Consider the following 25,240-nt stretch of genomic DNA (forward strand, 5'->3'; position numbering starts at 1 on the left):
CCAGGTTCACGGGCGGCCCTAGTTAGCAGTCCTGGGAGTATCTCAAGAGAACATAAACCCGGACTCCGGAGGAGGCGAGGGTGTATCTGTGTAAACATGCACGCCCCGTGGGTGTCATGTCTGTTTATACTGTGCATTTCTAAATCATGTAGCTGAGAGAGTATGGGGGTACTTTTGGCTGGGGAATCCAAGTGGACAGACTCTTCTAGGAATGTCTGAAGAGATCTTGTCTCCCTTAGAATTTCGACCAGAGTCTCCTCCTTTCGAGCAGGACTTTTCCAAATTGGGTCGGTAGGGGAGGAGCGATGTACCCTAGCCCTTATCGGCTCAATGCCCCGGGATATGTGTGACTCATAAGGCTGGGGTCTTGGATCCCAGGTGGGCTGGGAGGGTGGACCTACGAGTAGGTCCCTTACCCAACTTCACATCTGTGAGCCCACGTCCAGGTGAGCGGGAAGGAGGTCGCGGTTTTGCTGATCAGGGCCCCGCGTGGCCGCCAGATGGCGCCATGGCCGCAAAAGCGCCAGACGGCCCGGGCCGCTCCAGATAAGAGTGTGCTGCAAACGCGGTGGGGCTGAGACGCGACCAGGACGCGGGGAGGACGGACCAGCAGGACAGACCGACCGGGGGCCCGGCGGGCGGAGCGCAGCGCAGCGCAGCCACGTCCCCCCTGGATCCGCCGGCAGCCGGGCCCGGGGCTTCAGACATGCCCCCCAGGTGGGTTCCCAGTCTGGGGTCCGGGCGGGACATGGGACCCGGGACACCCGGTCTCCACGCACTGTCCTTGTTGGGGCGCATCCTCCGGTGCAGGCGCCTTATCGCGGCTGGCGTTCAAGGCTTTGGATGCAGCCCCTAGGGAACTCAGGACCGCAGGGTCGCTGCTTCGCGCAGGGTTCACGGCGGGGTCAGTGGCCCGGGCCGGCTCTGCCCGCACATGGGCTGGAGAGGGGAGAAGGGAAGGGGAGCTGGCGGGCGGGGCAGCCAGGGGCGCTGCCCTGGCACAGTTCGGCGCCTGGCAGCGGGGCGGGTGGGGCACCATCGAAGAGCTGCCACCACCGCGGGAAGTCCGATTGGTCTGAGACCGCAGGTAACGGGCCGCCAGGCCCAGCAGGGAACGGGAGCGGGCGAACGGGCAGAAGAGCTAAGTGCTCGGCTCGGCCGCAGGAATTGGGGGCCGAAAGGAAAAGCAGGGAGCTGAGGAACTGGGGCTGGCTGGCTCCTCCCGCCCTGTCTGAAGTTGGGAAAGTTTTCCCTAAGTTTGGGGTGATGGAGTTCCCGGGGAGAAGGGGCCAAGGAGAGCTGGGGAGGGAGGTGCCAGGCCTGCGAATGCTGAGATGAGGCTGAGGCCAGGGCCGTGATGCGGGTGGGGCGCAGGCCGGGGTCAGGGCCGCAGCCGGCTGTACGCCGTGCCCGCCCGGGGCGCTGCCCCCTCCCTCCCCTGGGAGCTGCGTGGCTCCCCCCTCCCCCCCCACCTGCTTCCTGCCTCAGCCTCCTGCCCCGATATAACGCCCTCCCCGCGCTGGGGCCCGGCCTTCGCGCTCTGCCCGCCACGGCAGCCGCTGTCTCCGCTCCCCGCGCCCGGCCACTACCCCGGCCCATCAGAGGGCCTGACAGCCCCGGGTCTGGGCGGTGCCCCAACGGGCACCGCGCTCCCCTCCTTCGGATCACTTCCCCCAACTGGGGCAACTTCTCCCGAGGCGGGAGGCGCTTCCTATTCGGCTCCTTTTAGCCCCACTTGGGCAAAACTTCTCGGCCTTGAATGACTTTTCTTGAAGCGGACATTTTCCTCAAATCGGGTAACTGTCTCGGAAAGGGTCTCTTCACTCCCAACTGTTTTCTCCTCGGAAGCCCCCAGCACCCAACTCGTGTGCCCGGTGGCCGCTGGGCCTGGGGTGTCACGGCCAGCCTGGCCTCCTCTCAACTGGTGGCAGCTCTTTCCTCTGGCTTGGCCTGTCGGCCCAGGCTCCCACTCCCAGAGGCTGCGGTGCCAGGCTGTGGTGCTCGATGTCCCTACCCAGTCGAAGGGAAGGGGGAAGTGCAGGGGAGAATCGACGGGCAGGGTAGCGACGACAAGAGTGCAAGGCGGCACTGACTTGGCTGGTGTGTGTCCCCGCAGGAGACTGTGCTGGGCAGACGATGCTGGACACGATGGAGGCGCCGGGTCACTCGAGGCAGCTGCTACTGCAGCTCAACAACCAGCGCACCAAGGGCTTCTTGTGCGACGTGATCATCGTGGTGCAGAACGCCCTCTTCCGCGCGCACAAGAACGTGCTGGCGGCCAGCAGCGCCTACCTCAAGTCCCTGGTGGTGCATGACAACCTGCTCAACCTGGATCATGACATGGTGAGCCCAGCTGTGTTCCGCCTGGTGCTGGACTTCATCTACACCGGCCGCCTGGCCGATGGCGAGGAGGCAGCCGCGGCCGTGGCTCCCGGGACCGAGCCGAGCCTGGGTGCCGTGCTGGCTGCTGCCAGCTACCTGCAGATCCCTGACCTCGTAGCTCTGTGCAAGAAACGCCTCAAGCGCCACGGCAAGTACTGCCACCTGCGGGGCGGCGGCGGCGGTGGCGGAGGTTATGCACCCTACGGGCGACCGGGTCGGGGCCTGCGCGCCGCCACGCCAGTCATCCAGACCTGCTACTCGTCCCCTGCCGGGCCTCCACTGCCTCCCACCGCCGAGCCGCCGTCTGGCCCGGAGATCGCGGTGAACACGCACTGCGCAGAGCTGTACGCCTCGGGCCCCGGTCCGGCCACAGCGCTCTGCGCTTCCGAGCGCCGTTGCTCCCCGCTCTGCGGCCTGGATTTGTCCAAGAAGAGCCCGCCGGGCTCCGCGGTCCCTGAGCGACCTCCCGGCGAGCGCGAGTTGCCCCCGCGTCCGGACAGCCCTCCCGGCGCCGGCCCCGCCGCCTACAAAGAGCCTCCTCTCACCCTGCCGCCGCTGCCGCCGCTGCCCTTCCAGAAGCTGGAGGAGGCCGCGCCGACTCCGGACCCGTTCCGTGGCAGCAGCGGGAGCCCGGGACCCGAGCCCCCTCCAGGCCGCCCCGACGGGCCCAGCCTCCTCTATCGCTGGATGAAGCACGAGCCAGGCCTAGGCAGCTATGGCGACGAGCTGGTCCGGGAACGGGGCTCGCCGGGTGAGCGCTGCGAGGAGCGTGGTGGGGACGCAGCCGTCTCGCCTGGGGGTCCTCCGCTCGGCCTGGCGCCACCTCCGCGCTATCCCGGCAGTCTGGACGGGCCGGGCGCGGGCGGCGACGGCGACGACTACAAGAGCAGCAGCGAGGAGACGGGGAGCAGCGAGGATCCCAGCCCGACTGGCGGCCACCTCGAAGGCTACCCATGCCCGCACCTGGCGTATGGAGAGCCGGAGAGCTTCGGTGACAACCTGTACGTGTGCATCCCTTGTGGCAAGGGCTTCCCCAGCTCGGAGCAGCTTAATGCGCACGTGGAGGCGCACGTGGAGGAGGAGGAAGCGCTATATGGCCGGGCCGAGGCGGCGGAGGTGGCTTCTGGGGCCGCTGGCCTAGGGCCCCCTTTTGGTGGCGGCGGGGACAAGGTCCCTGGGACTCCAGGAGGTCTGGGCGAGTTGCTGCGGCCATATCGCTGCGCGTCGTGCGATAAAAGCTATAAGGATCCGGCCACGCTGCGGCAGCACGAGAAGACACACTGGCTGACGCGGCCCTATCCGTGCACTATCTGTGGGAAGAAATTCACGCAACGCGGGACCATGACACGCCACATGCGCAGCCATCTGGGCCTCAAGCCCTTCGCGTGCGACGCATGCGGCATGCGCTTCACGCGCCAGTACCGCCTCACAGAGCACATGCGCATCCACTCTGGCGAGAAGCCCTATGAGTGCCAGGTGTGTGGTGGCAAGTTTGCTCAGCAACGCAACCTCATCAGCCACATGAAGATGCACGCTGTGGGGGGTGCGGCGGGCGCGGCCGGGGCGCTGGCGGGCCTGGGGGCGCTTCCCGGTGTCCCAGGCCCTGATGGCAAGGGCAAGCTCGACTTTCCTGAGGGTGTTTTTGCTGTGGCCCGCCTCACGGCTGAACAGCTGAGCTTCAAGCAGCAGGACAAGTCGGCAGCCGAGTTGTTGGCGCAGACCACGCACTTCCTGCACGACCCCAAGGTGGCGCTGGAGAGCCTCTACCCGCTGGCCAAGTTCACTGCGGAGCTGGGCCTTAGCCCCGACAAGGCGGCAGAGGTGCTGAGCCAGGGCGCCCACCTGGCCGCCGGACCTGACGGCCGGACCATCGATCGTTTCTCACCCACCTAGAGAACCCTGCGCCGGCCCACCTCATCAGGGTCGTTCGGCCGGGTCCACGCCCCCCAGGGAGCACGCCGTGCCTCAGACTGCTGTAGTATCAGAGGCAGCGTCGCCCCACCTCTCTGTGGCCTCACAGCTTTGTGCCTTAGCCCGGGGGCGGGGGTTGGGGGAAAGACCCCGGGATGGGAGTGGGATGGGGGGGAGGGAGATTTATATTTTTGATAATTCAGCTTTGACCAAAGGAGACCCCTGGCCTCTCATCGCCTCTTCCTGTGGCTCGTTGACCCCCTCCCTAGGCTACGTGCTGCTCTTGGGGGGAGGGGTGTCACTGTTGAGGCCCTCCCAGCCCTACCTCCGGCCCTTGCGACCACACCCATTCTCACTGTGAATCTCCCCGCTGGGGTCGGAGAGTCGGGCAGACTTGGGGGGTGGGAAGGGGACTGAGCCGGCCGGAGGGCCCCCCGCCCCCGCCCCCACCTGCCCCGGGACTGATAATGTGAAGTTCCTCATTTTGCACAAGTGGCACTAGCCCCAGGGCCAAACCTTCCTTCCCCCGACCACCAAGGGCTGGGAGTTCTGGAGTCAGCCCTCTGTACCCAGTCTCCTACTCCCTTAGTGCCTCCTTTCCCTGGAGCCCCCGGACATATTTATTGCATGCACCCCGGTGGCCCTCCATCCGAGTCCAGGCTGGGCTGGGCTGGAACTCGGTCTCTTTAGCTCCCTTCTCCTCTCCCTCCTTTGGGTTTGTATATTTTCTACCTTGTACACAGGCTCTTTTAGAGCCGCTTCCATTTTCTATACTCAAACCAAACAGCAATAAAGCAGTAACCAAGGACCATGGCCCCTGTGGCTCTCTTCTGCTTCTGCACAAGAACCCGGATGGGTGGTACCAGGGTGGGTGAAGGGGCCCAGAAAGGGCTGCCCTTATACAGGTGCCCAGGCTTGGGCTTTTCCTTCCCTCCTCAGTCCCTGAGACAGATTAGCAAGAGGTCAGATTGTTTCATAACCAAAAATTTATTAAGGAAAACAAAACCAGCGCTGCAAACAGGACAGGAGATGGGTTTCCCACCCTCCCAGTCATGGGTTTTCATCTAGGGGAGGAGGTCTCAAACAAGAGGCAGGGACCCCAAAGAGTCCAGTCTTCTGAGGCTCTGGGTGACTTATGCGCCCCCAAAACTGTTGGCTATCCTGAACAGTCCTGCTCCTTCTGGCATAATGATGGGCCTCTAAGAAGGCATACCTCACTCCTGGGGTTTGGGCAGGCTGTATTGGCAGAGAGTGGGCTCTGGGGCATTCCCCCACTGGCTCCATCAAATTTTCTTCCTGGATTCTCCTCAAAACCCCTTTAAACCCTGCCCCTATGTTAAAATAATTCATTAGCTGTTGAAAGCCTCCCAAGTGAGATTTTGAACATGGGTGCCAGGCTCAATGGGCAACTAATAAAAACTCAAAAGGCCAAAAGAGCCCTGTGGCAGTTCTGGAAAGCCCAGGGCTAAGACAGAAAAAAGATGAAAACTCTAGGCTAGGTGATGGTCCTCCCAAGCCCTGGCGCACCCTCCCCTCAGACTGGGCTGCACAAGGGTGGAAGTTTCTCCGCACAAGGGCTTAGGAATGAAGGACTGGGGAAGAATGCTTTATTAAGTTCCTGCCATGGGTATGAGAGGAGGAAGATTCAAAGTGAGAACAGCATGAAAGGGAACTGAGGTGAGGAAAATAGAGACCAGGGAGGGAAAAGGGATTAACTAGACAGGGAAGGGAGTGAGAGGGATGATTCAGAAGGCCAAGGAGAGGAGAGGGAACTTCTAAGCCTATGAGGAAAGTGAAGCAAGAACTATAGCAAAAAGGCCAAAGAGTGAAGAGACCAGATATCCCTTTCCTCTAGATCTATGACCATTCAAAAAGAAAGACAAGTGGCAAGTACAATCCAGGATGTTAAGGGCAGGAAGAAGTAAGGGAGGATGGCTGTGAGGGGTGGGGAGACATGGTGTCCAGAACCCAACATGGGTTCATGGGTATATATATCCTGGCCCAGGGAGTGGGAGACACACCCTGGGCACTCTCTTCATGGTATAACCAAAACCTCTTGGACACAGATTGAGAATGGGAGGATGAGGATTCTAAAGAAAGAAGATTAAAGGGAATTGTAGTTTCACCTGCATCTGATGGACACTTTCAACCCTCTGCCCCATCTCCACCTCAGAAAGTGGCCAAGTGTCTAGGGCGAGAAGGCCTTACCTCAGCCCTTGAACCATATAGGGGGAGGGAAAAGGCTGAGAGCACAGTGACCCATCTGGCTCGCCCACCTGCTGTCGCTGCAGCCAGCCACCTCCCTGCTAAATCTTGACAGCCCAGGAGGGTCCCAGCAGCTTCCGCCCGACCCTTGAGAGGGGCTCTGTGAGGAGCAGCTCCGCCACAGCACGGCCACAGTGTGGATTGGAAGAGGATGGTTTATTGTCTGGGTGGATTGGTAGCTCAGGCACATGGGCATCTTCCGTGCTACACTGGGCACCTGGTGGCCTTTCAGGAACGGTTCCATGGGAGCAGGCCCTTGAGTGCCCCCTCAGCCCACCTGGGCCCATGCGAGGAAGGCTGGGATGTCCCGAACGGGCACATTCCTTGTCAGTGCCTTCACACGAAGGTTCCGGTCATCCGTCAATAGTACCACCTCCCGCAGTAGCCTGATTGGCTCCTCTGTTGGTATGAGAGAGCAGAAAGACTTCAGTGAGGGTGAAGGTAGAGGTACTGGCTATCTCTTCTCTTGCAGGGAAATGTGGTCCTGATGACCAAGGGGTCCGGGTCAGTCATTTCTTGGCCTTCCATAAGTCTTTTATCTCTCCCAGCCTTGTAGCCCAGGGTGCCCTTCCCTTAGTGGCTTAGAGAGGGGGCCATACTGGGCTGAAACAGGAGCTGCATATGCCACATGACTTCTACTGACCTGCCCCCCAAGACACTGAACTAAAGGAGTAGAAGCAGCCTTTTCCTTTCTATTCCCTCTGACTGTGTGGCTGCTCTGGAACTTAGAACTCTTTTTGCACACACTCTCCCTTCAGGGTCAGCAGGTCTAATGGCTTTAGGTATCAGAAGACAGGAAAATAAGGATGGAATACAAAGTGTATGTGGAGGGAGATGACAACTCAAGGAAGCTCTGAGGAGAGGGGAGGCAGGTGGCCCTGAGGCTAAGGTGAAATGAGGTTCTCTGTTACATAGAAGTGATCCATGTAAGTGGGGGCGCGATCTCTAACAACACAGAGGAGAAAAAAGAAAGGTAAAGTCAACATCATCATTCCCAAACTCTTTCTTCACACATTTCTGTCCGGCTCCCCAAAATTGAATCTTTCCAGATTTCTTTCTAAACATTTACAAGTATACATTTCCTCTCTATAACACTGGGATCGTATTAGTTATATTTACTTCATTCAAACGATATAGTTTATTTTTTATGTATTTTTTTTTAACTATGTATTTTATAGATCTTTCTATGACAGCATAAACTGTTTCTTCATTATTTTTAGAAGGCATTTCTGGTACTGTCTCTTCCTTCACTTTTCTTCTTCTAGATTCTTAACCCTTTGATGTATTTGGGAGAATTGATATCAGGGTCAAATACACAAGTGACAGCCCCACCACTGGCAGGACCACTCCTCCGTGCTTGACTGTTTGCAGATTGTAGCCAGGTCAGGCACAGGCAGTGTCCTGTGGTACACACTGGATGTATGACCTGGCGGGGCTGGGGAACTACAAATATCCATGTCTGCCCTTAGCAGTTCTAGGCATGCCTGTTCCAGGCAGGGAGGCTGAGAACTGGCTGTCAGTCTTGGGAGGGTAGGCTTGTGGTCTTGATGGTGGTGAGAGGTGGGGGAGGGGGAGAAGGTGGAAGTGGGTGTGATGGGAAGAGACAAGGAACTGTGGTGGGCAGACAGGAAGAGAAAGGAGGCCATGGGTAAAGAGAATGCTCTGAGGCCACTCAAGTGCCTGTGCTGGCCCCTCAAGGGTGTGAGCGTGGGGTGTGGTGGTATGCAGTGGTATGTGGGGCTCCCAGCTGGCTGCGTGAGTCTGTATGCAACTTCACCAGTTCTGCCCTGGGACTCAGACCAGGAGAGCCCCAGGCCTCAGGTCAGCCAACCGAGGCCCAGTGCTGTTGGCAGGGGTCTACAGGGGTTTCTGTGGATACTTTTGAGACATTTTAACAATAAACATCCTCTGTTTTGACACTGGTAACTTCACTTTGTTAGAAACCAGAGACTGTCATCTTGTCAGGCCCCATCCGCCATAATCCACATGATTTTAAAATTCAACATCGTTTACACATAAACATTTGGTGACGGTTTCTCTGTGGATCTGACAAGTTAATCTGCTGAGAATTCACACTGACAAATGGGGTTTGATTACACCAGCCATTGCTGATGTAATTCTGATAGGGGTGGTCCCCAGGATGGCAATGGGATCCTGTAGGCTGTTTGGGGTGAAGTGGGGGTGGGGAGATTAGTAGGGTCAAAGCCAAAACATGTCTCTCCTAAGAAAGAAACGGCTGTGAAGCTGGGGTGGGGCCATGACAGTATTCTTCCCAACAGACTTCCCAACAAGGCCTTCTGCAATCCTGCCCACTTCTCCTTCAGAGGCTGCTCCTCTCAGAAGTTGCCTGGGCTACAGCACACACAGAGCTCCTCTAGCTCAGGCAGGTCTCTCCTTTTGACCACTGCAATACCCCATGTCTGGGCCTAAGTGACACACAAATGACTTGTATCCTTCCAGATTTCTTTGTACCTATTTACAACCCCTACCCCCAATAACACTGGGATCATATTAGCCACATTTACGTAACTCCAACTATCTTAAAGATCTTTCTGTATTGGCACAAACAGGTATCATTCATTCTGTTTAGATGACTTTTTTAGTATAATCTCCCCCACATCCATCTTTCCTCCCATAGCTCCGTAACTCTGATGCTAAAGCAGAGTGAAGGGTTAAAGCTAATGTGGATGATATGGAAGCAGAGCAAGGAGAGAAGACACTCCCATACCAGTTTGAAAGTCAGAGCTGGGAACATGAATGGAAAAGAACGATGGGTGACAACGACTTCGAGAGAAAACCACCAAACTCTCCACATGTGCACTCAGGAGCCAAATGACGAGCAACTCTGTAGATGACACTGAACTAGGAACTCCCTTCACAGAAGACACGGCAGAACCCTGGGAACCAGAACCAGACAACACCTGTGCCTCTGTGTGGGCAGATACCTCACCTAGGAAGAGAATCACAGTGTGTGGGTCCCTAACCTGAAAACGGCATTCTGCTCACCAAAATGCAAGTCTTGAAAACTGAGCTGAGGGCTCAGTCCCTCTTTTCACTGGCCTCCAACTCTGGCCAGCCAGCAAAAGTACTATACAGTTCATGAAGTAAAGACTAGGAATAAAATGCTCTCTACTGGCTGGGGAAATACCTTTCTGCTGGCCCTGATGTACAGTCAACATCCAGGGCGGGGCAGAGTTGGGTCGAGAGAAGGGAAGCGAGTCTCAGGGAGCACTGGGGACAGTCTTTCTCAGAGATGCCAAGAGCTGGGTTCAGGAAAGCATGGTTGGAAGACCTTACACTGAATTACAAAGATACTCTAGCTGTCAGAGAAAATTCACTGAGGTCCTGAGAAAGGAAATGTCCAATGATGGCACACTTCTCAGGACATGGATGCATGCAAGGTGGGGACACCTGCTGCCTAGAGCCTGGTTCCCTGGTCCAGCATCCCCTTGACATTCTTTGGGGGTGGGGTGAGGGAGCTGTGACAGAGAGGTCTGACCTTCAGGATGGCAGGAAACTCAGGTTGACCTGAGTCCTGATTCCTCAGACTTCCCAGGTCAGAGACAGTGGAAGGTCCTTTTCTAGGGCTGAGGTGGGCAGGATGAAGAAGGGAGGAGGATGAATGATGTTGGGGCAGGCGCCACTGCCCAGGAGAGTTCTAAAGTCATACCTTTGTTAGTGGGCATGAAGTCCTTGGCCTTGTCTTTGCAATAGTGGAGGCAGCAGGAGAGGATCAGGTCATCATTGTTCCCCTAGAGGAAGACAGTGTGAGGAACACCACTGGGCAGAAGGGGGCGCCATGTGGAGGATGCAGAGGTACACCCCGCCACCTCTGGGGCCCTGGGAAAGGCCATAGCCTAGACTCCCTCCCATACTTACCCTGGTCCTGCTAGGCTGGGTCTAGTCCATGCCAAGCATGATCTGGAGGACAAGGAACACCTCCTACTGGGCTCCATGATGGCACACTCCTCAGCTAAATGGGCTGACCCTCCTTTAGTCCCTCCCTCCTGAATACCTTGTTCTAAAGGCTAGCTGTGGGCTCTCTCCTGGAGATGGGGGGTCTCACCAGCTGGCCAGTGATGTCCTCACTGCGGAAGGCGATGGATTCGAGTTCATTACCACGACTTGTCAGTGCCCGAAGGCAAGAGTCCCGACTCTCAAATCGCCGCTCAAGGAATTCGATGGACTTCCGGGCCTTTTCCTGTACCACACGGGCATAGCCCCCAGCCCGATGGTCTGTTTCTTGTCCCTTGGCCAGGCCGTCAAGCTCATTGATCACTGATGGGACAGAGCCCCCCAAGGTATTAGCGTCGGTGGTGATTCTATCTGCCCTCATGCTAGGCCTTGCTTGGTCCATTCACCTTCCAGCCAGCCCCTTCCCAGACTATGGAATCCCTCCTGCCCTAGTAGAGTCTTTCAATGAAAACTAGGGCAGTAGGGCAATTTTGTGGACAAGAACTATCCCAGGCTTTCCACAGTGTTCCTTCCCTTTCTGCTTCTTCCCTTGGTCCTGCCCTCCTGCCTGGGAGGAACCTAAAAGGGATTTTCTGCTATATTCAGAGGAAGACACCCGGTCCTACTATATTCCTTAGTTGTAGGATCAAATAGAAATAGTCCCTTAGGAGAGGTAAGAGTAGGTAGCAGTTGAGAGGAAGGTGGTGTCTCTCTCATGTCACTTGGGCCCTAACTACAGAAGGCCAGGAGGGGTTTGGATTACTGCTGCTGGTCACATTCTATGCTCCACCTCCATGGCAGAGTTCAGTGAGATCACCAAGTGGAAAGGAACATCCACAGCCTCATTTGGAAGGGCCCTGGTATTCCCCTCAAGCCATACCCTTGACACATTTACTTCTTCTGACACTGCACGTGTGTGTGTGTGTCTGTGTGTCTGTCTGCTGCTTGCCTATGTGTCTGGGACATGGCTTCATTTCTGGTGAAGACTCTTTCCAAAATTCCAGCCAAAAGTCTGAGGTCAAGTGGGAAATATGCACTCCTTGGGGGCTCCGGGAGAATTTGGGGTCTGAGGCATCTCCTCAGTGCAATGATTCATAGCCTAGGGAGTCAGCAAAAGCATGCTGTTCCATGGTGAGCCTGGCACACACTGTCTGGATATTCAGAGACACTTTCTGGAAGGGACGGACCCATGTGGAAACATACTCATGCCCACACACTCACATACAAACACTTTCAATGCCCATGTTCTCAGCAACCTGAGGCTACAGTGTGTATACAATGCATGGCTGGGGGTGGGGTGGGGGAGGAGAAGGGTGGATGGTGCAGTAAAAAGAACATCAAACAGGAAAAACTGGTATTCCATCCCAAAATCTGCTTTCCTGCTTCCAAGCTAAACAGGCTTCAAAGGGGAGGCTTGTTTGTGCTTCTGCACCAGGCAGGGCTTCTCAAGGTTGGGGTCAGGTCTAAGGAGCATAGAGCAGGTTAAAGAGCAGAAGAAACAAGCAGGGAAAGCTATAGGCTTAACCCTTTGCTGCTCAGGGCAAAGGACATGAATGAGTCCACAAAGGAAAGCCTCAGGGCCTGCCCAGCTGGGGCAGGGCTTAGGAGGCTGGCATGTGTGGCTGCAACAGAGCAGTCTGCTCCCACCAGCACTGGGGATCTCGTATTTGATCTGCCCACATTCTTGGTATGCTCTCATGCGCCTGCTCTCTCCTCAACAAAACTGGCTTTCCCTGCTAGACCCTAAGTTCCTCAATAGCAAGGCCTTCTGCTCTGGCATTCACTGACTCCATGAACAAGGAGACTGAGGATACAGTGGAGAAAATCAGTCCTGGTAACCAGTAACTCTGCTAGCTGTGAGTGGGTTCTCTTTAGAGCAACCTTTCTCAGCAACACAGTTTTCTGACCATCTAAGTCACTTTCTTCTATGATATACTCCTAGATAGCTGAGGTGTAAGAAAGTGCAGAAGTATTATCCTGGATCTCTGGCCAGAGGGTGGAAAGTCATCTCACCCTTTGACCCAGAGTGGAAAAAGGGGAAGCCTAAGACAATTTGATGATCTTATTGCTCTGTCCCGGTGACAGAAGCTACTCTACTTCTAAAGAACAGAAAATCGTCTTTCCTTAGGTCGAAGGGCCTGGGCTTAAGAGGTTCTGGCCAGGCCACATGGGGAGGGGAAGGAAGACGGGGAGGGTGGAGGCAGGGAGGAGGGCTGCTTCAGTGCCAACATTCTCAGGTGGTGCTAACGTGTTTCCCACAACCCCCCAGGGTTCTGCAGCCTCTGCAGGGGCGGATGTTTCCTGCCCTTTGTTTTCACCCCCATCTGGCACTAAGACACTTGGGACTGGGAGGGAAGGCCCAATGGAACATCTTGGCATGGATGTCAGAGGTGGCTTGGCAGGCAGACTGCCAGTCTGGCAGCTTTTCCAGAGGACAGGACTCCCGAACTTATTTCAAGTGGCTGCTGAGAGGGGGACATTAATAAGCCTAAGCTTCTGATCTTCTCCCAGAATCTCTTTCTCCACACAGTATAGCCATCAGCTGTATCAGACAGGAGTCCAGAGTCCAAAATCCAGGGTACTGATGATGACCCACCACAGAGCTCCAAGAACCAAGGACTTCTGACAGTTCCCAGGAGACAGAAATCTGGGAGGCCCAGCTGGGCTCTTCTGGCCAGAGAGGGTGGAAACAACCAAGCTGGGTCCCAGGATGCTGACCCTATACCAGTAATTGATGACCAGACAGGAATCATAGGCAGGGCTTGTTCTAGAAGGTTCCCATGCCTGGCCTTAGTGTGACACTGGCCAGAAGAATGCTACCTCGAACCAACAGAATGGTCATGAAAAGCTACAAGACAATCAGACCAAAGGCATCTAACCACTTCAAAATCCTCCCAGTCTCCCCTGCCAGACCACCCAGCAGCACTGCCGTTATCTGCCAGGGCTGAGTGTTTACCAATAACGGGAACCAGCTTTGCTGTTTTACTGCAAGCTTTATAAGGATAAAAACAAGGGCTGGGTTCATGCAGCCTCTGGTTGCTGGGACACAGGAGTTCATTTGCTCAAGCAGTTTAAGCCATGGATCAGTCATAATAATCTGAACTGCTTTGATTATTAAACAATTTTCCTTGCCCCACGCATTCCCTACTTCCCTACAAATCCTGTCTTACACACACACAGCAGGGCTCTGCCTGCCTGGCCGAGGGCCGAGGGGCATGTGTATGGAGGGTGCTGCACACGTGCAGGCCGCTCTGGCCTTCCCGCCTGACTCACCGATGAGGGGCACCACCAGGATGTACTTCCTGCTCTCCAGCAGCCTTGCCAGACTGGCCAGGTGGTCAATGAAGCCATTGGTGTCTGGAACGAGGAACAAGGGTCTGATCTCGAGTTCCATCTGCCTCATCTGACTCTGGTCCTCCAAGACAGCCTACAGAGACACAGAAGGCTGAGTGAGCCAGTGAGCAGGCGGGCCAGGGCCCTGACTCCACAGTGTGTCAGCTTCCTGGCCACCCTCCCCTGCCTCCTGCCCAGTGGAACAGCGAGCCCCTGTCAGGGCCTGGGCAAACACTGCAATAAAAAGCAATATAGACCAACAACCCAGGGAAGGGGTTGTGACTAAAACTTTGCTTGGGATTGAGAAAGCACCAGTGATGTATCTCAAAGTCAGAACTTGGGCTAAAGATCAATGACGAAGAGCTAGGTTCCTTGGATGATATGAAAGTAGTTTCACATTTATTGGCAGCATATGGAGGAGTACTTCTCAGCATAGACACTTACGAATAGCCATAACAGAATTTATTACAATTTACTTTCTTGTATAGCTTAAAAAAAAAACAAACTTAAGCTCAAAGGCTATACAAAGAAAGTGATGCTGACTAACGAAGTCTCCCACAGCATCAAGGTCTCTCTCATGTGTCTGCAAAGAGAAACACTCAGACTGCTCACAATCACCACCTCCTTACTCTTGACAGCAAAGTTTTTTATTTCTACTTTGCCGCAACCCTACTATTTACTTAATATTCTTCTTTAAACTGATTTTAAGTCAACTCTCATTTTTGCTTAGCCTATTCCTAATTCCTTATTCCTGTGGTATCAAGGATCTGATAGCCTTGTCAGGTTCACTAGTGCATGCTAAATCACCATAACAAGGACTCCAGGTGTTTTCTATGTACCACTTAGAAACCACCTCATGCAGCAACCCCCAAGGTTTGAGTACCACGCCCCAGAAAGCGCGTGGTCTTATGCGCGTTAGCCTTACAGATTTTCAGGGACCTCCAGACACACCTACGGAAGCCCAACTTTTTTTTAGGTCTGCATAGTCTTTTGTGTGGCAGTGGTCCTTCATGACAGCTCTGGGTATGCCCATCACGACAGCACATAATCAGTGGTAACTACTGGACTACTACTTCTTCTGGGGACTACACAGCCAAGAGACAACCAATTCGCTGATATCTGCCCAGATGGATCCCTGTGTAATGAGTGCCGACATAAACCTGGCAGGGACCAAGTGAGCAGGTAGCAGCCCTGTCATGCCCTCTCATGGTCTTCTGCCACATAGCAACTTGCAGAGACACAAGAGACATGCAGGTGTAAGGCAGGAAGAGTGGACATGCGTGCCAACTGAGAGAGATGTGTGGTGTTGGGCCCTGGCCACCAACAGTCAACAAGGAAGGCTGCTCAGGTTTCACTGACAATGACAGTAAAACTGAAAGGACATGGCTTCAAATGATGGGGGTGGCTTCTCTGTGACCTGCTGGGGACCTCTCCCTATGAGTAAGGCAAAGCTGCCATTGCCACTACAGCTGGTGGAAGGCACAGACCACAGGACGCTGGCAGACATGAGAAATTCGACTTGAGAGGCCCCTTCTGCTCAAGTCTTCCTATTGATCTCACCTCATTAGGGGAAAATACCACAGCTGCTGGCCGCCCTCCCAGGAGACCTGGGTCATTCCCCTCCCCACAGGGCTGCCAACTAGAGAGTGACACATATTGAACTGAACCTGGCTTGGATATTTTGTAAGAAGAGGTAATGGTCCCTGTTCAGGTTAACAACTCCCTGCCCGTTCTCCATCAGGCAGACAAAGCACCAATAATCCTCTTCCTCATGTTCCCAGATCTTGTTGGTGCTCCCTGAGACTCCTGTACATCTCAGTTCTGTCTTGGGAAATGATCCTTCAACCTTGCTTTGATGCTATCAAGAAAGTGGAACTGGCTGACATTTTTTCCCAATGAACAATTAGCTTCCCAAACATTTTGCTACCTTACCTTTAGAGCTGGCAGTAGGCATGAGACCTTTTAGTCAGATGGCCAAGGGAGGCTGGGGACAAAATGAGTCCACCTGAGTGTTCTGATGACTGAATAGAAGGAAAAGATAGCAGCAGGGCCCAGAGAAGCTCTTGAGTTCTTTGAGCTGCTGCTTAGGGTCAGAAAGGTAAATAGAGCACAGTGTCTCAAGAGAGATGGCGGCCTTTCGGATTCCTCGGGTGGGGTGGGGTTACAATGTGTGAGGGTGGTCGGAGCTGTGCTGCCATCATCCGGTCCCAGGGACACCCGCAGACAACTTCCCTTAACCTGGTTCTGCCCAGTGAGTCACCACACAACTGCTTCCTGTTCCCCACATGCCCTCAGAGAGTCTCAGGAGATAAAATGAAGCTGCCCCTTCTCCTCCTGGGGTACCAGTGGGCCGCTGGAGGTCAGCTGTGGGTCATGAGTCCAGCCTAGTCCCCTTAAAGAATGACAGACTGAGGAGGGGTTGAGAGCCTGCAAGAACTCCTCTATGGGTGTCTGTACTTCCGGCCCTCTCTGAGTGGTGCTGTATGCAGAAGTGTGTGTGTGTGTGTTTAGCATTTGCCCTCCCAACTTTTCCAGATTTTACCCGTCAGATTCCTGGCAGCTGTGTACGGCGCCTGTGCCGGCCGTCACGTCCCATTCCGATCTCTGGGTCGCACGGTGAGAGAAGGACACAGGATGCACAGGGAGTGAAAAAGTGATGTCGGTGGGGAGAGTGCCAAGTCCCCACTCACAGCCGTGGGACGCTTGGGGAGAAGGGGGAAGCATGCTGCTATGGAGTTCAGAGGCCGGTAGTGAGATTTATTTTTGTTTGTATGAGTAAAAAGCTGCAGAAGCCTATGGTGGGGGTGAAGGGAGCTTCATTGGAATGTTGTGATTCAGAGAGACAGGTCTTGGCTGTGAGTCAAGTGTGTTGACCCGGAAGGAGAGTTCCACAGTAACCCTTTTAACTGCAGTTAGCTGGGCCACAATGGCCCTTGGACAGTGTACTGAGAACACAAGAAAAGCACAGACACTCTGAGTCAGACCCATAGTAATGGGTACCAAGCTCTCATCAAACATGGAAGCAAAAAAGACCTTATTTCTGTTTCCGAGAGGTGCTAAGTAAACAAACCACTTTCTCTGAGATGTGGAAGCATCCGTGAGTAAGCTGGTGGGAACCAGGAAAGAGATGAGGGACAATAACCTCCAATGAGGAAGCCAACTGGCTTGGGTTCCCAGGAAAGGTGCTTTTGTTCAGGGCTAAGTTCCTTTTTCTATATAGTGAGGATGATTCGGTGACGTTCATTTGTTAAGAACTGAGACAATGAGAATTACAAATAATGATAATGCAATTAGCTCACACAGGAGAACCTAGATCAGCAAAAGGTCTTCTTAGGTTTTCCTTCTGCTTAGGGGCTCCACAAGTGGCTTCTTTTCATCTATAAGGAAATGGAATTCCTGGGTGTCTGACCAGAGCAATGTTTTCACCAGAAACAGGTATTATAACACAGCAAATGTTCACATTCACCTCATATAAAGATACTAACGACGTGTCAAACACAGGTATTCATAACTTAAATATCAGTTTCCTTTCTTCCAGTCTAACTCCATTTTTCAACCTCTATGAATCCAGGACAGGTATCTGGGGATACCACTAGGGAGCATAACTCGACATCTCGACATGGGGAGGGAATAGGTAGGTCAGAGGATGGCTGATTTCTATTTTAAGATTCATAGTAGTGTGTGTGTGTGTGTGTGTGTATATATATATATATATATGGAGTCCTGCTACTGTAGTGGTTACAAGTCAGACTGCCAACCTCAAGGTCAGCAGTTTGAAACTACCAGTGGTTCCGTGGGAGAAAGATGAGGCATTCTACTCCTGTACAGATTTGCAGCCTTGGAAACCCTGTGTAGGGTCACTATGAGTCAGAACCGACTCCACGGTACTTAACAACAACAACATGGAGTCCAGCTGTGGTGCTGTGGATTTAATGCATTGGACTGCAAAGTCACTTTGGATCACAAGGTCAGTGGTTTAAGATCACCAGGTGCTCATATACAGGGTCACTATGGGTTGGAACTGTTTCGATAGCACTTAACAACAACATATATCCTAGGATAAAGCCCTAGACTTGCCAAATAGGCAGTTCAAACCAGCTGCTCTATAGAAACCTTATACAAGGTCACTACGGAGTCAGAAACAACTTCATGACACTTAACATATATATTACACATATAACACATACACAAACATGGGAGCTTGGTGACTCCATAAGATAAACACTGGACTATGAACCACAAAATCCATAATTCAAGTTGCCAGTCACTTTGCATGAGAAAGATCCTTTCTGCTCCTTACTCCTGTGAAGATTTAAAGCTTTGGAAATCAAATAAAGTGCTACTATGAGTCAGAACAGACTCGATGGCACTTAACACACACACACACACACACACACACAGACTCCTGGTGTAGCGCTGAAGGATCAGCACTGGACTGCAACTACAAGGTTGGCAGTTCAAACCTATCAGTTACTCCTCAGACACCCTATAACAGGTTGCTATGAGTTGGAACCAACTCGACAGCAATAACAACATACATACTTGTATATACTCCTTATATACATATAATTTTTTTTTTTAAATTTGGAGGGGGATATATAATTTTTAATGAAAAAGTGAAAATTAAATTAAAAATGGGAATAGTTGATGAGATCACCACTGGCAGCTAGCTCCTTCTTGTGCCAGCAGAAACCAAAGGGAGCAGGTACTGCCTCTGCTATAGGAAGCAGAGCAGCCACTTCCCTTGGAAGCAGTGGGTTAGCATAAACATGGGGTGGATGGCTAATAGGAAACTTGCCGCTTAGGATTCCTTCCTCTAGATGTCCAAAGTCAGTATCACACAAGTGAACATTTACAAGCTTTCTTTTTTACAATTATAAATACTAACTTGTTATTTCTTGTTTGGTTAGGATTGAGCTTGTTTTAAAACAAGACTGTAAGGTGCTCAGGGAGACTACACCTTCTTCTCTCTTGGTAGAGCTCGATATTCCTCAGGAGCTCAATTACAGAATCTCAGAATTGAAAGATAACCAGATAGAATTTGATCTGGTAATTCTTGGTCTGAGAAAACTAAAGAAGGGTGCTCTTTCTTCAAGAAGGGGGATTGAGAGATGCCTCTGAGTTTGCTCTAAGCAGCAGCTGCTTAAGGATGTCCCAGCAGTAGCCCAACCATTCTTAGGCTGACAGGACCTCATGAATGCTAGGTCCTGCTGGACAGGACCTGCTGGGGTCAGGGAGGCGGCCAAGCACCAGAGTCAGTCAGGACACTGGAGTGGGCTTGGGTGGGGAGGGCGGTTGCCCGGCTCTACAGCCTGATGTGCTTTCCTGCCCTGGCGTGAACGTGCCCCTGGCCTGGTAGTGTGTTGGCTCCCACCCTGTCTCCGACAGCTAGGAGCCAGGGTTGAGTGTCTGCCTTCCGCTAGCTTCCATACAGGTGTGGGGGGCTCTGTGGATGCCCCATTGTTCCACAATACCCCCACCCCTACGCTGGGTGGCAATGTGAATGAGCTGCAGCTATATTTAGAGTGGAACTCCTGGGGCCACCACAAAGGAGTGACTGCATCTTCAGGAGGGGTGGGTGGGCGGGAAGGGGACAGGGGAGTGAAGCTATTTTCAGAACACATGTCATTGCTGGCTACAGAGCAAGCCTGTGGCTGTAATGTGGAGGGGAACAATAGATGTGGCCAGAGGAAGAGCCTGTTATGTTTCAGGTGGGATGTTTGCAACTGCTCAGGAAACCTGACCCCGCCCGTCTCATGGAGGCGGCAAGGAGGCAAGGAGAGGGGGATTCACAGGGCCAGCTCAAGGTGCCAAGAGGCCCCACCTCATGCCTAAAGGAGGATTTTTAGTGATTCCTTTGCCCAAGGGGACTGGTTAGAAATGAAGCATTTCTGACCAATTTCCCAGACAAACCAGGCACCCTCTTCTGGTCTCTGAATAATTCCCAAGATTGGTGATTGGAAAGAATAAATAAAAAAAAAGAAGGCAGAAAGTAGCAAGGTGGGCAGAACCAATGCAATAGTGAAGAGTTGTCTCGGGCAACAAGGTAAAGCCTGGCTTGGGGCTGAGTGTGGTTCTAGTCCCCAGGTGGGCGGGCTTGGCCCCCACAACATCCAGGGGCCTGACTGGGCCGCTGCTCCAGCTGTACAGGCCCAGAGAGCTCCCCACACCCCTTTTCTGACCTCCAGTCGGCCCCATTCACCAGCCTCTGTTCAACACCGGAAGCGGGGAGGGACAGGTTGTGGAGGGAGGCCAGGCCTTACTTATCTCCCCCAGCCCCACAGAAGAGCTTGGGCTCAGGGGTCTAGGTGGGAGCAGGGAAGAGGAGGTGCGGTAACAGCCCTAGCTTTCACTTGAACTTTATAGCCATTATGGGGGCCAAGAGGATTTTTTTCAACCCCATCTTCATAGCCCCTTCCCCAAACATGTGTGGTTCCTGTTTTGCTGCATCTGTAAAAGGCAATGGGAGCTGGGGACTTGCCTTACACCTCTCAGTTAACACCCCTGGAGACTGATGGAGTTCAGAACAGTGTAATTTACAGTCCATCTCTCCGATCTTAATTCACTGGATGCTCCTTTCTTCCTTATTGTATTAGTATGACCCAGGTACCTGCCAACAATAATGGCCTCTTGAGCTAGGAGCCTCCCCCCGACTCCCAGGACAATTTATACCTTTTCCTTGGGATTTTTCAACCTTAAATTAAACAAAAAGAGGAAAAATAAGAAAAGGTTAACATGGGTTTGGAGCGCTGAAGCCCCCGTGGTTCTGGGCAGGGAGCCAATGGCCCGAGGGCACACACATGTGTGTGCTCTCCCAGAAGGGCCTTCACCGGCCCTGTTTTACAGCCACCTCGGCACAGACTCCAGGGTTCACGCATATGGCCAGACAGATGTGTCTGGCTTACATTCAAGGCTGGAAAATGAAGAATTATGGAAGTGAAGGGCCCCGGGCATTAAAGGGGGGGGGGGGAGGAATGGGGGAATTTTTCCTCTGCTGAGAAATCCTCCTGTGGCTGTGAGGCTGGAAGAAGGAGGCGGACAGGAGGCAGGGCCGCCAGCAATAGTGCATGTGGGGCCTGTTCTTAAAGGGGCCATGGCAACCCAAGCTCCAGCCAGCCTCCAGGAGATCCTCAGTGAGGGGGCCTGAGCAGCCTCCTCTGAAGGAGCTGTTGTGGGGGGAAAAGGATTCCTGAGCAGGGGTGGCTATTCACATCTTACAGAGACCTGCTATTTGTAAGGTACTACATATGGCTGGGTAAGGCAAGGCTGAAAACTGAACATATAGCACTCTAGATGGACAGATCCCTCATTATGTGTTACTGTAAGCCAAACAATCATTGGTTCACACTTCAAATTGCTTGTTTATACCCTGGCTTCTCATTGTAGACTCTGAAAGACGTTTTTTTTTTTTTTGCTCACTCCTGTGTCTCCCAACCACTGGCATAGTAGTGTTCGCTACCAATTCTACTTTTAAATGAAGACCTGGTCCCTGATTCCAAGTTTACAATAACATGGGAGAAACAAGTTCAGGAAGAACTGTAATCCGAGACATGATACAGATTTCATAAATGAAGTCTAAATCAAGGCTACAGGAACACTGAGGAATGAATTCCTCCTGGGGACAGTTGGGGAAGGCTTCACTGGGGAGATGGGAGTTTCACCTGGGGATTGGAGGAGGAATAGAATTTAACAGGTAACAAGAAATGTGGAACAGGAAAAGGATACTCTGGTTTGAGGGAACAGCATTAACTTGACCTGAGAGGAGGAAAGTGTGTGTAGGGAATAGTGAAGGGAGAGGAAGGGTGGTGTTGTTGTCCAGGTAGGAGGGACTGCGTGTATGGATAAACATTTGACAAGTACTGTCTCATCTTGGCCTCATATCAACTCCACGAAGTAGGTGCTATACCACTTTCATTTTCTACACAAGAAAACAGGCCCAGAGAAGTTAAATCATTTGCTCAATGTCATGTAGCTATTAACAGGGGATGAACTTGTGGGAGAAGAGGTTGGAAAATTGGGGACAGACTGGAAAGTCTTCCAGGTCATAATAAGAAATTAAACTTAATTTTACTAGCCAAGCAGAGGTACTGATGATTTATGAGCAAGGACAGTGGATCTTTTGTAAAGAGAATGATAAAAACACCTCAGATGCATTGGAGATTGTTGTTGTTGTCAGTTGCCATAGAACCGACTCATAGCGACCCCATGCACAGCAGAAGGAAACAATGTCCGATCCTGGGCCAGGCTCGCTACCGCTGCCACACTTGAGTCCATCAATGATGCCACCTGGCCAATCCATCTCGTTAGGGGTCTTCCTCTTTTTCTCTGACCCTCCACCTTACCCAGCATAACATCCTTCTCCAGCGACTGTTCCCACCGGACAATATGTCCAAAGTATGAGAGATGAAGCTTAGCCATCTTGGCCTCCAAGGAGCACTCTGGCTGCACTTCTTCCAAAACAGAGCTATTGGTTCTTTTGGCAGTCCATGGCACTTTCAGTATTCTTCTCTAACACCACAACTCAAAGGCATCAATTCCTCTATGATCTTCCTTATTCACTGTCTATTGGAAGTAGTGAATGTTAATTATGACTGTGTACTACACACCTCTTTCTCTGCTATTGAGAAAGGTATATAGTACACAGTCATAACTGGAAGACCCCCAGCGAGATGGATTGGCAAACTGGCATCGATGGACTCAAGCGTGGCAACGATAGTGGGGTTGGCCCGGGATTGGGCAGTGTTTCGTTCTACTGTGCATAAGGTCACTATGAGTCGGTATCGACTTGATGGCACCTAACAACAACAACAACTACATATCTCTAGAGGTGTCAGTCACAGACTACAAAATAAATGGCACCACCTGGAGTTGCACAGGAGCCCAGGTGGCACTATAGGATAAGCACTGGACTATTAGTCACAAGGTCGGCAATTCAAACCTACCAGCTGCTTTGTGGGAAAAGATGTGGCTTTCTGCTCCCATAAAGACTAATAGCCTTAAAACCCTATATAGGGTCGCAATGAGATGGAATAGACTTGATGGCAGTGGGTTTGGAATTTGGTTTGTAGAGACCTTGATTGTTACAATCAAGCAAGTACTTGAACTAGAATAGTAGTAATGGCAACAGTAATAGAAGAGGAAGGGAATAAATGAGTGAATAAACAGGATTTGATAAGAAACTAGAAACTAGGGTTAAAAGACAGGGTGAGATTTAAGATGATGCATGATGCTCTCTGGCAGTGGTTACGAATTGGGCTGCGAACCTTAAGGTCAGCAGTTTGAAACTAAAAGCCGCTCCATGGGAGAAAGATGAGGCTTTCTGCTCCCGTAAAGATTTATAGCCTTGGAAACCCTGTTCAGGGTCGCTATTAGTCGGAACCGACTCCACGGCACTTAACAACAACAACAAATGATGCTCTAGTTGCTACCATCCATTAAGCAACTGAACAAATCTTTGCTAAAAACTCAGCAGTAGTAGAAAGGAAGAAGGACATCAAGAAAAAAAAAAAAAAAGAATGGCAGTAAGGAAGCCTGGGAGGATGGTCATCAGAGAAAGACCAGGGTTCATTTGTGCTAAAGTGAAGCTGGAGGAAGGTGTTATTGGAAAGCCAATTATGATGAGACAGAGATGTGATCAAGACAAGTTCTTGCGGGGGGGGGGGAGGTTGGCACAATTTTCTGCAACTGCTTGAGTGAGAGTACAGATCAAGGAATGGAGGTGGTTAAGTATAGATAGGGTTTTTGGGAGGACTGTGGGTGAAGCAGCAGTATCGGGCAGAAGCTGGAGGATGAAGCCGACTTGAGGATCGTAGGCAGGGATTTAAAGGCAGATGCATGGAGGGAGCCCCCCACAATGGACAATGCTGGTCAAGGTATTTACACACTTGATTCTATCAGGGACATGAATATATCTGAGGAACGATGGATCTTAACTGCTGTTCATTGTTCTTTGCAGGTTAGAGCTCTATCTGAGGGGCTGTTAGACTGCTAGAGCATACTCACCATTTATGGAGCATATACTATGTAATTTGCACTGTACTAAGCACTTGAAAAACACTGCCTCATTTTAGCCTGAGTGAATCTAAGGGCTAGGTGCTGTTACTTTCACTTTACAGACGAGGAAACAGGCTCAGAGACGTTAATAACTTGTTCACCGTCACAAAGCAGTAAGTAGTGAAGTCTGCACTGCAATCAGGTCTGTCTGATAACATGGCTCTTAAATCCTGTGCCAAAGGAGAGGGCCAGTTGAAGAAATATTTGAAAATAGACATTTCTGAAGACGCTGTAGGGAGTGGCCTGATGCTCCCCCATGTATATACGGTTAGTTATTAAAAGGGACTAGACCAGCCCTTCTCTGTCTCCACTGAGCCTGAGATCAGAGGGAATGAACAGGATATCCAGAAAGAAAGACTTGCTGGAAATGAGGGTACGGCTAACTGAGAGGGGGCACGGTGGAGATTAAGTCGTTTCTCTCTTAGTCAGTGAAAACAGTGTACTGTCTAGAGGGAGCTCTTTCAAGACACTGGGAATCCAGATAAGTAGATTGTGCCTATGACATCCTCTTCCCCTGAGAATATGTACTCTTTAACTGTGATTCCATGGTCTCTCTAGCAGTATCCTGATAAGGCGCAGGGGAACTGTGAAAGTCAGAAATTATATGAAAGATCATGTATGTGTGGTATGCTTGAGTATGTATTTATTAGATCATTATTGGGGAGTATTTCATCAGGTTCTCTGAGAAGAACTTACCTGACCTTAGAACCCAAATATGCTCCCAGAATTGATTGGTAAAGAAAACAGGGGTGGTGCTAGATGGGACAGACATTGTGAGAGCCTTGCTGAGAGGGTCCTGCTCGCTCCTACTGCTAACCCACATGCCCCTCCTCATACCCACCCTGTTGGGGATCACCTTGCCAACAAATCCCACCTGGATCTTTTCCTGGCGACGCTGCTGTTCAGCTATTTTCCTGGCCAGAGCCAGCTTCTTGGCCCGAAGTTCCCTGATGTCATCTTCGCCCCCACTGCCTTCAGCCTCTGAATCCTCTTCAAAGTCTTCAATCACCACATCCTCTTCCTTTGTATGATGAAGTCGACAGGGGAAAGAGGACACTGTGAGCCCGTGGTACTTACCCAGCCCACCCTCCGACCATTTCAGGCCTCCCCTACCATGCTTATTGGGACCATTCCCCGCAAAGGGACCCCAAGGTATGTGTGCCCCTGTAATCAAGCAGGGAGGGGGTAAAGGGAAACTGTCACTCTTCCCACCAAATTGTTTCCTTTTGCACCCTAAGGCGCTTTCCTCTTACAAACCCCAGACACACAGGCAGAAGGCACTCTCACGCACACATCCACTGCCACAAGTGCACTCACAGCTCTTCCATCTTCTAGCATACTC

General features: G+C 52.3%; 2 protein-coding genes across 3 annotated transcripts in view; one reads left to right on the forward strand and one right to left on the reverse strand.

Annotated features, from left to right (window-relative positions):
• The first annotated feature begins 578 nt into the window (after positions 1–578).
• On the forward strand, positions 579–5,101 carry HIC1 (hypermethylated in cancer 1). 2 transcript variants are annotated; one of them, XM_006863238.1, is made up of 2 exons: positions 579–717; positions 2,117–5,101. In XM_006863238.1, exon 2 carries the CDS (start codon positions 2,137–2,139, stop codon positions 4,273–4,275), a length of 2,139 nt encoding a protein of 712 aa, XP_006863300.1. In that variant the 5' UTR covers positions 579–717; positions 2,117–2,136; the 3' UTR covers positions 4,276–5,101. The 2 variants fall into 2 exon arrangements, with proteins under 2 accessions (XP_006863300.1, XP_006863299.1); XM_006863237.1 differs by lacking the exon at positions 579–717 and adding an exon at positions 1,760–1,796.
• A 1,022-nt stretch (positions 5,102–6,123) lies between these two features.
• SMG6 (SMG6 nonsense mediated mRNA decay factor) overlaps positions 6,124–25,240 on the reverse strand; it is a 286,565-nt gene continuing 267,448 nt past the window's right edge. Inside the window, exons 15-19 of the mRNA XM_006863239.1 lie at positions 24,773–24,919; positions 13,786–13,939; positions 10,625–10,836; positions 10,229–10,310; positions 6,124–6,957 (exon numbers count right to left, since the gene is read on the reverse strand). Of these exons, the coding sequence (XP_006863301.1) occupies positions 6,827–6,957; positions 10,229–10,310; positions 10,625–10,836; positions 13,786–13,939; positions 24,773–24,919 (726 nt within the window). The 3' untranslated portion in view covers positions 6,124–6,826. The remainder of the gene's footprint in view (positions 6,958–10,228; positions 10,311–10,624; positions 10,837–13,785; positions 13,940–24,772; positions 24,920–25,240) is intronic.

The sequence above is a fragment of the Chrysochloris asiatica genome, unplaced genomic scaffold (assembly GCF_000296735.1).
Source record: "Chrysochloris asiatica unplaced genomic scaffold, ChrAsi1.0 scaffold00054, whole genome shotgun sequence".
NCBI lineage: Eukaryota > Metazoa > Chordata > Mammalia > Afrosoricida > Chrysochloridae > Chrysochloris > Chrysochloris asiatica.

What these genes read in the sequence shown, in the direction of transcription:
- HIC1 (XM_006863237.1), top strand. Translation starts at nt 1,760, where the DNA reads ATGACTTTTCTTGAAGCGGACATTTTCCTCAAATCGG. An exon ending in GGACATTTTCCTCAAATCGG is followed by an intron (nt 1,797 to 2,116) that starts GTAACTGTCTCG and finishes GTGTCCCCGCAG; the next exon opens with GAGACTGTGCTGGGCAGACG.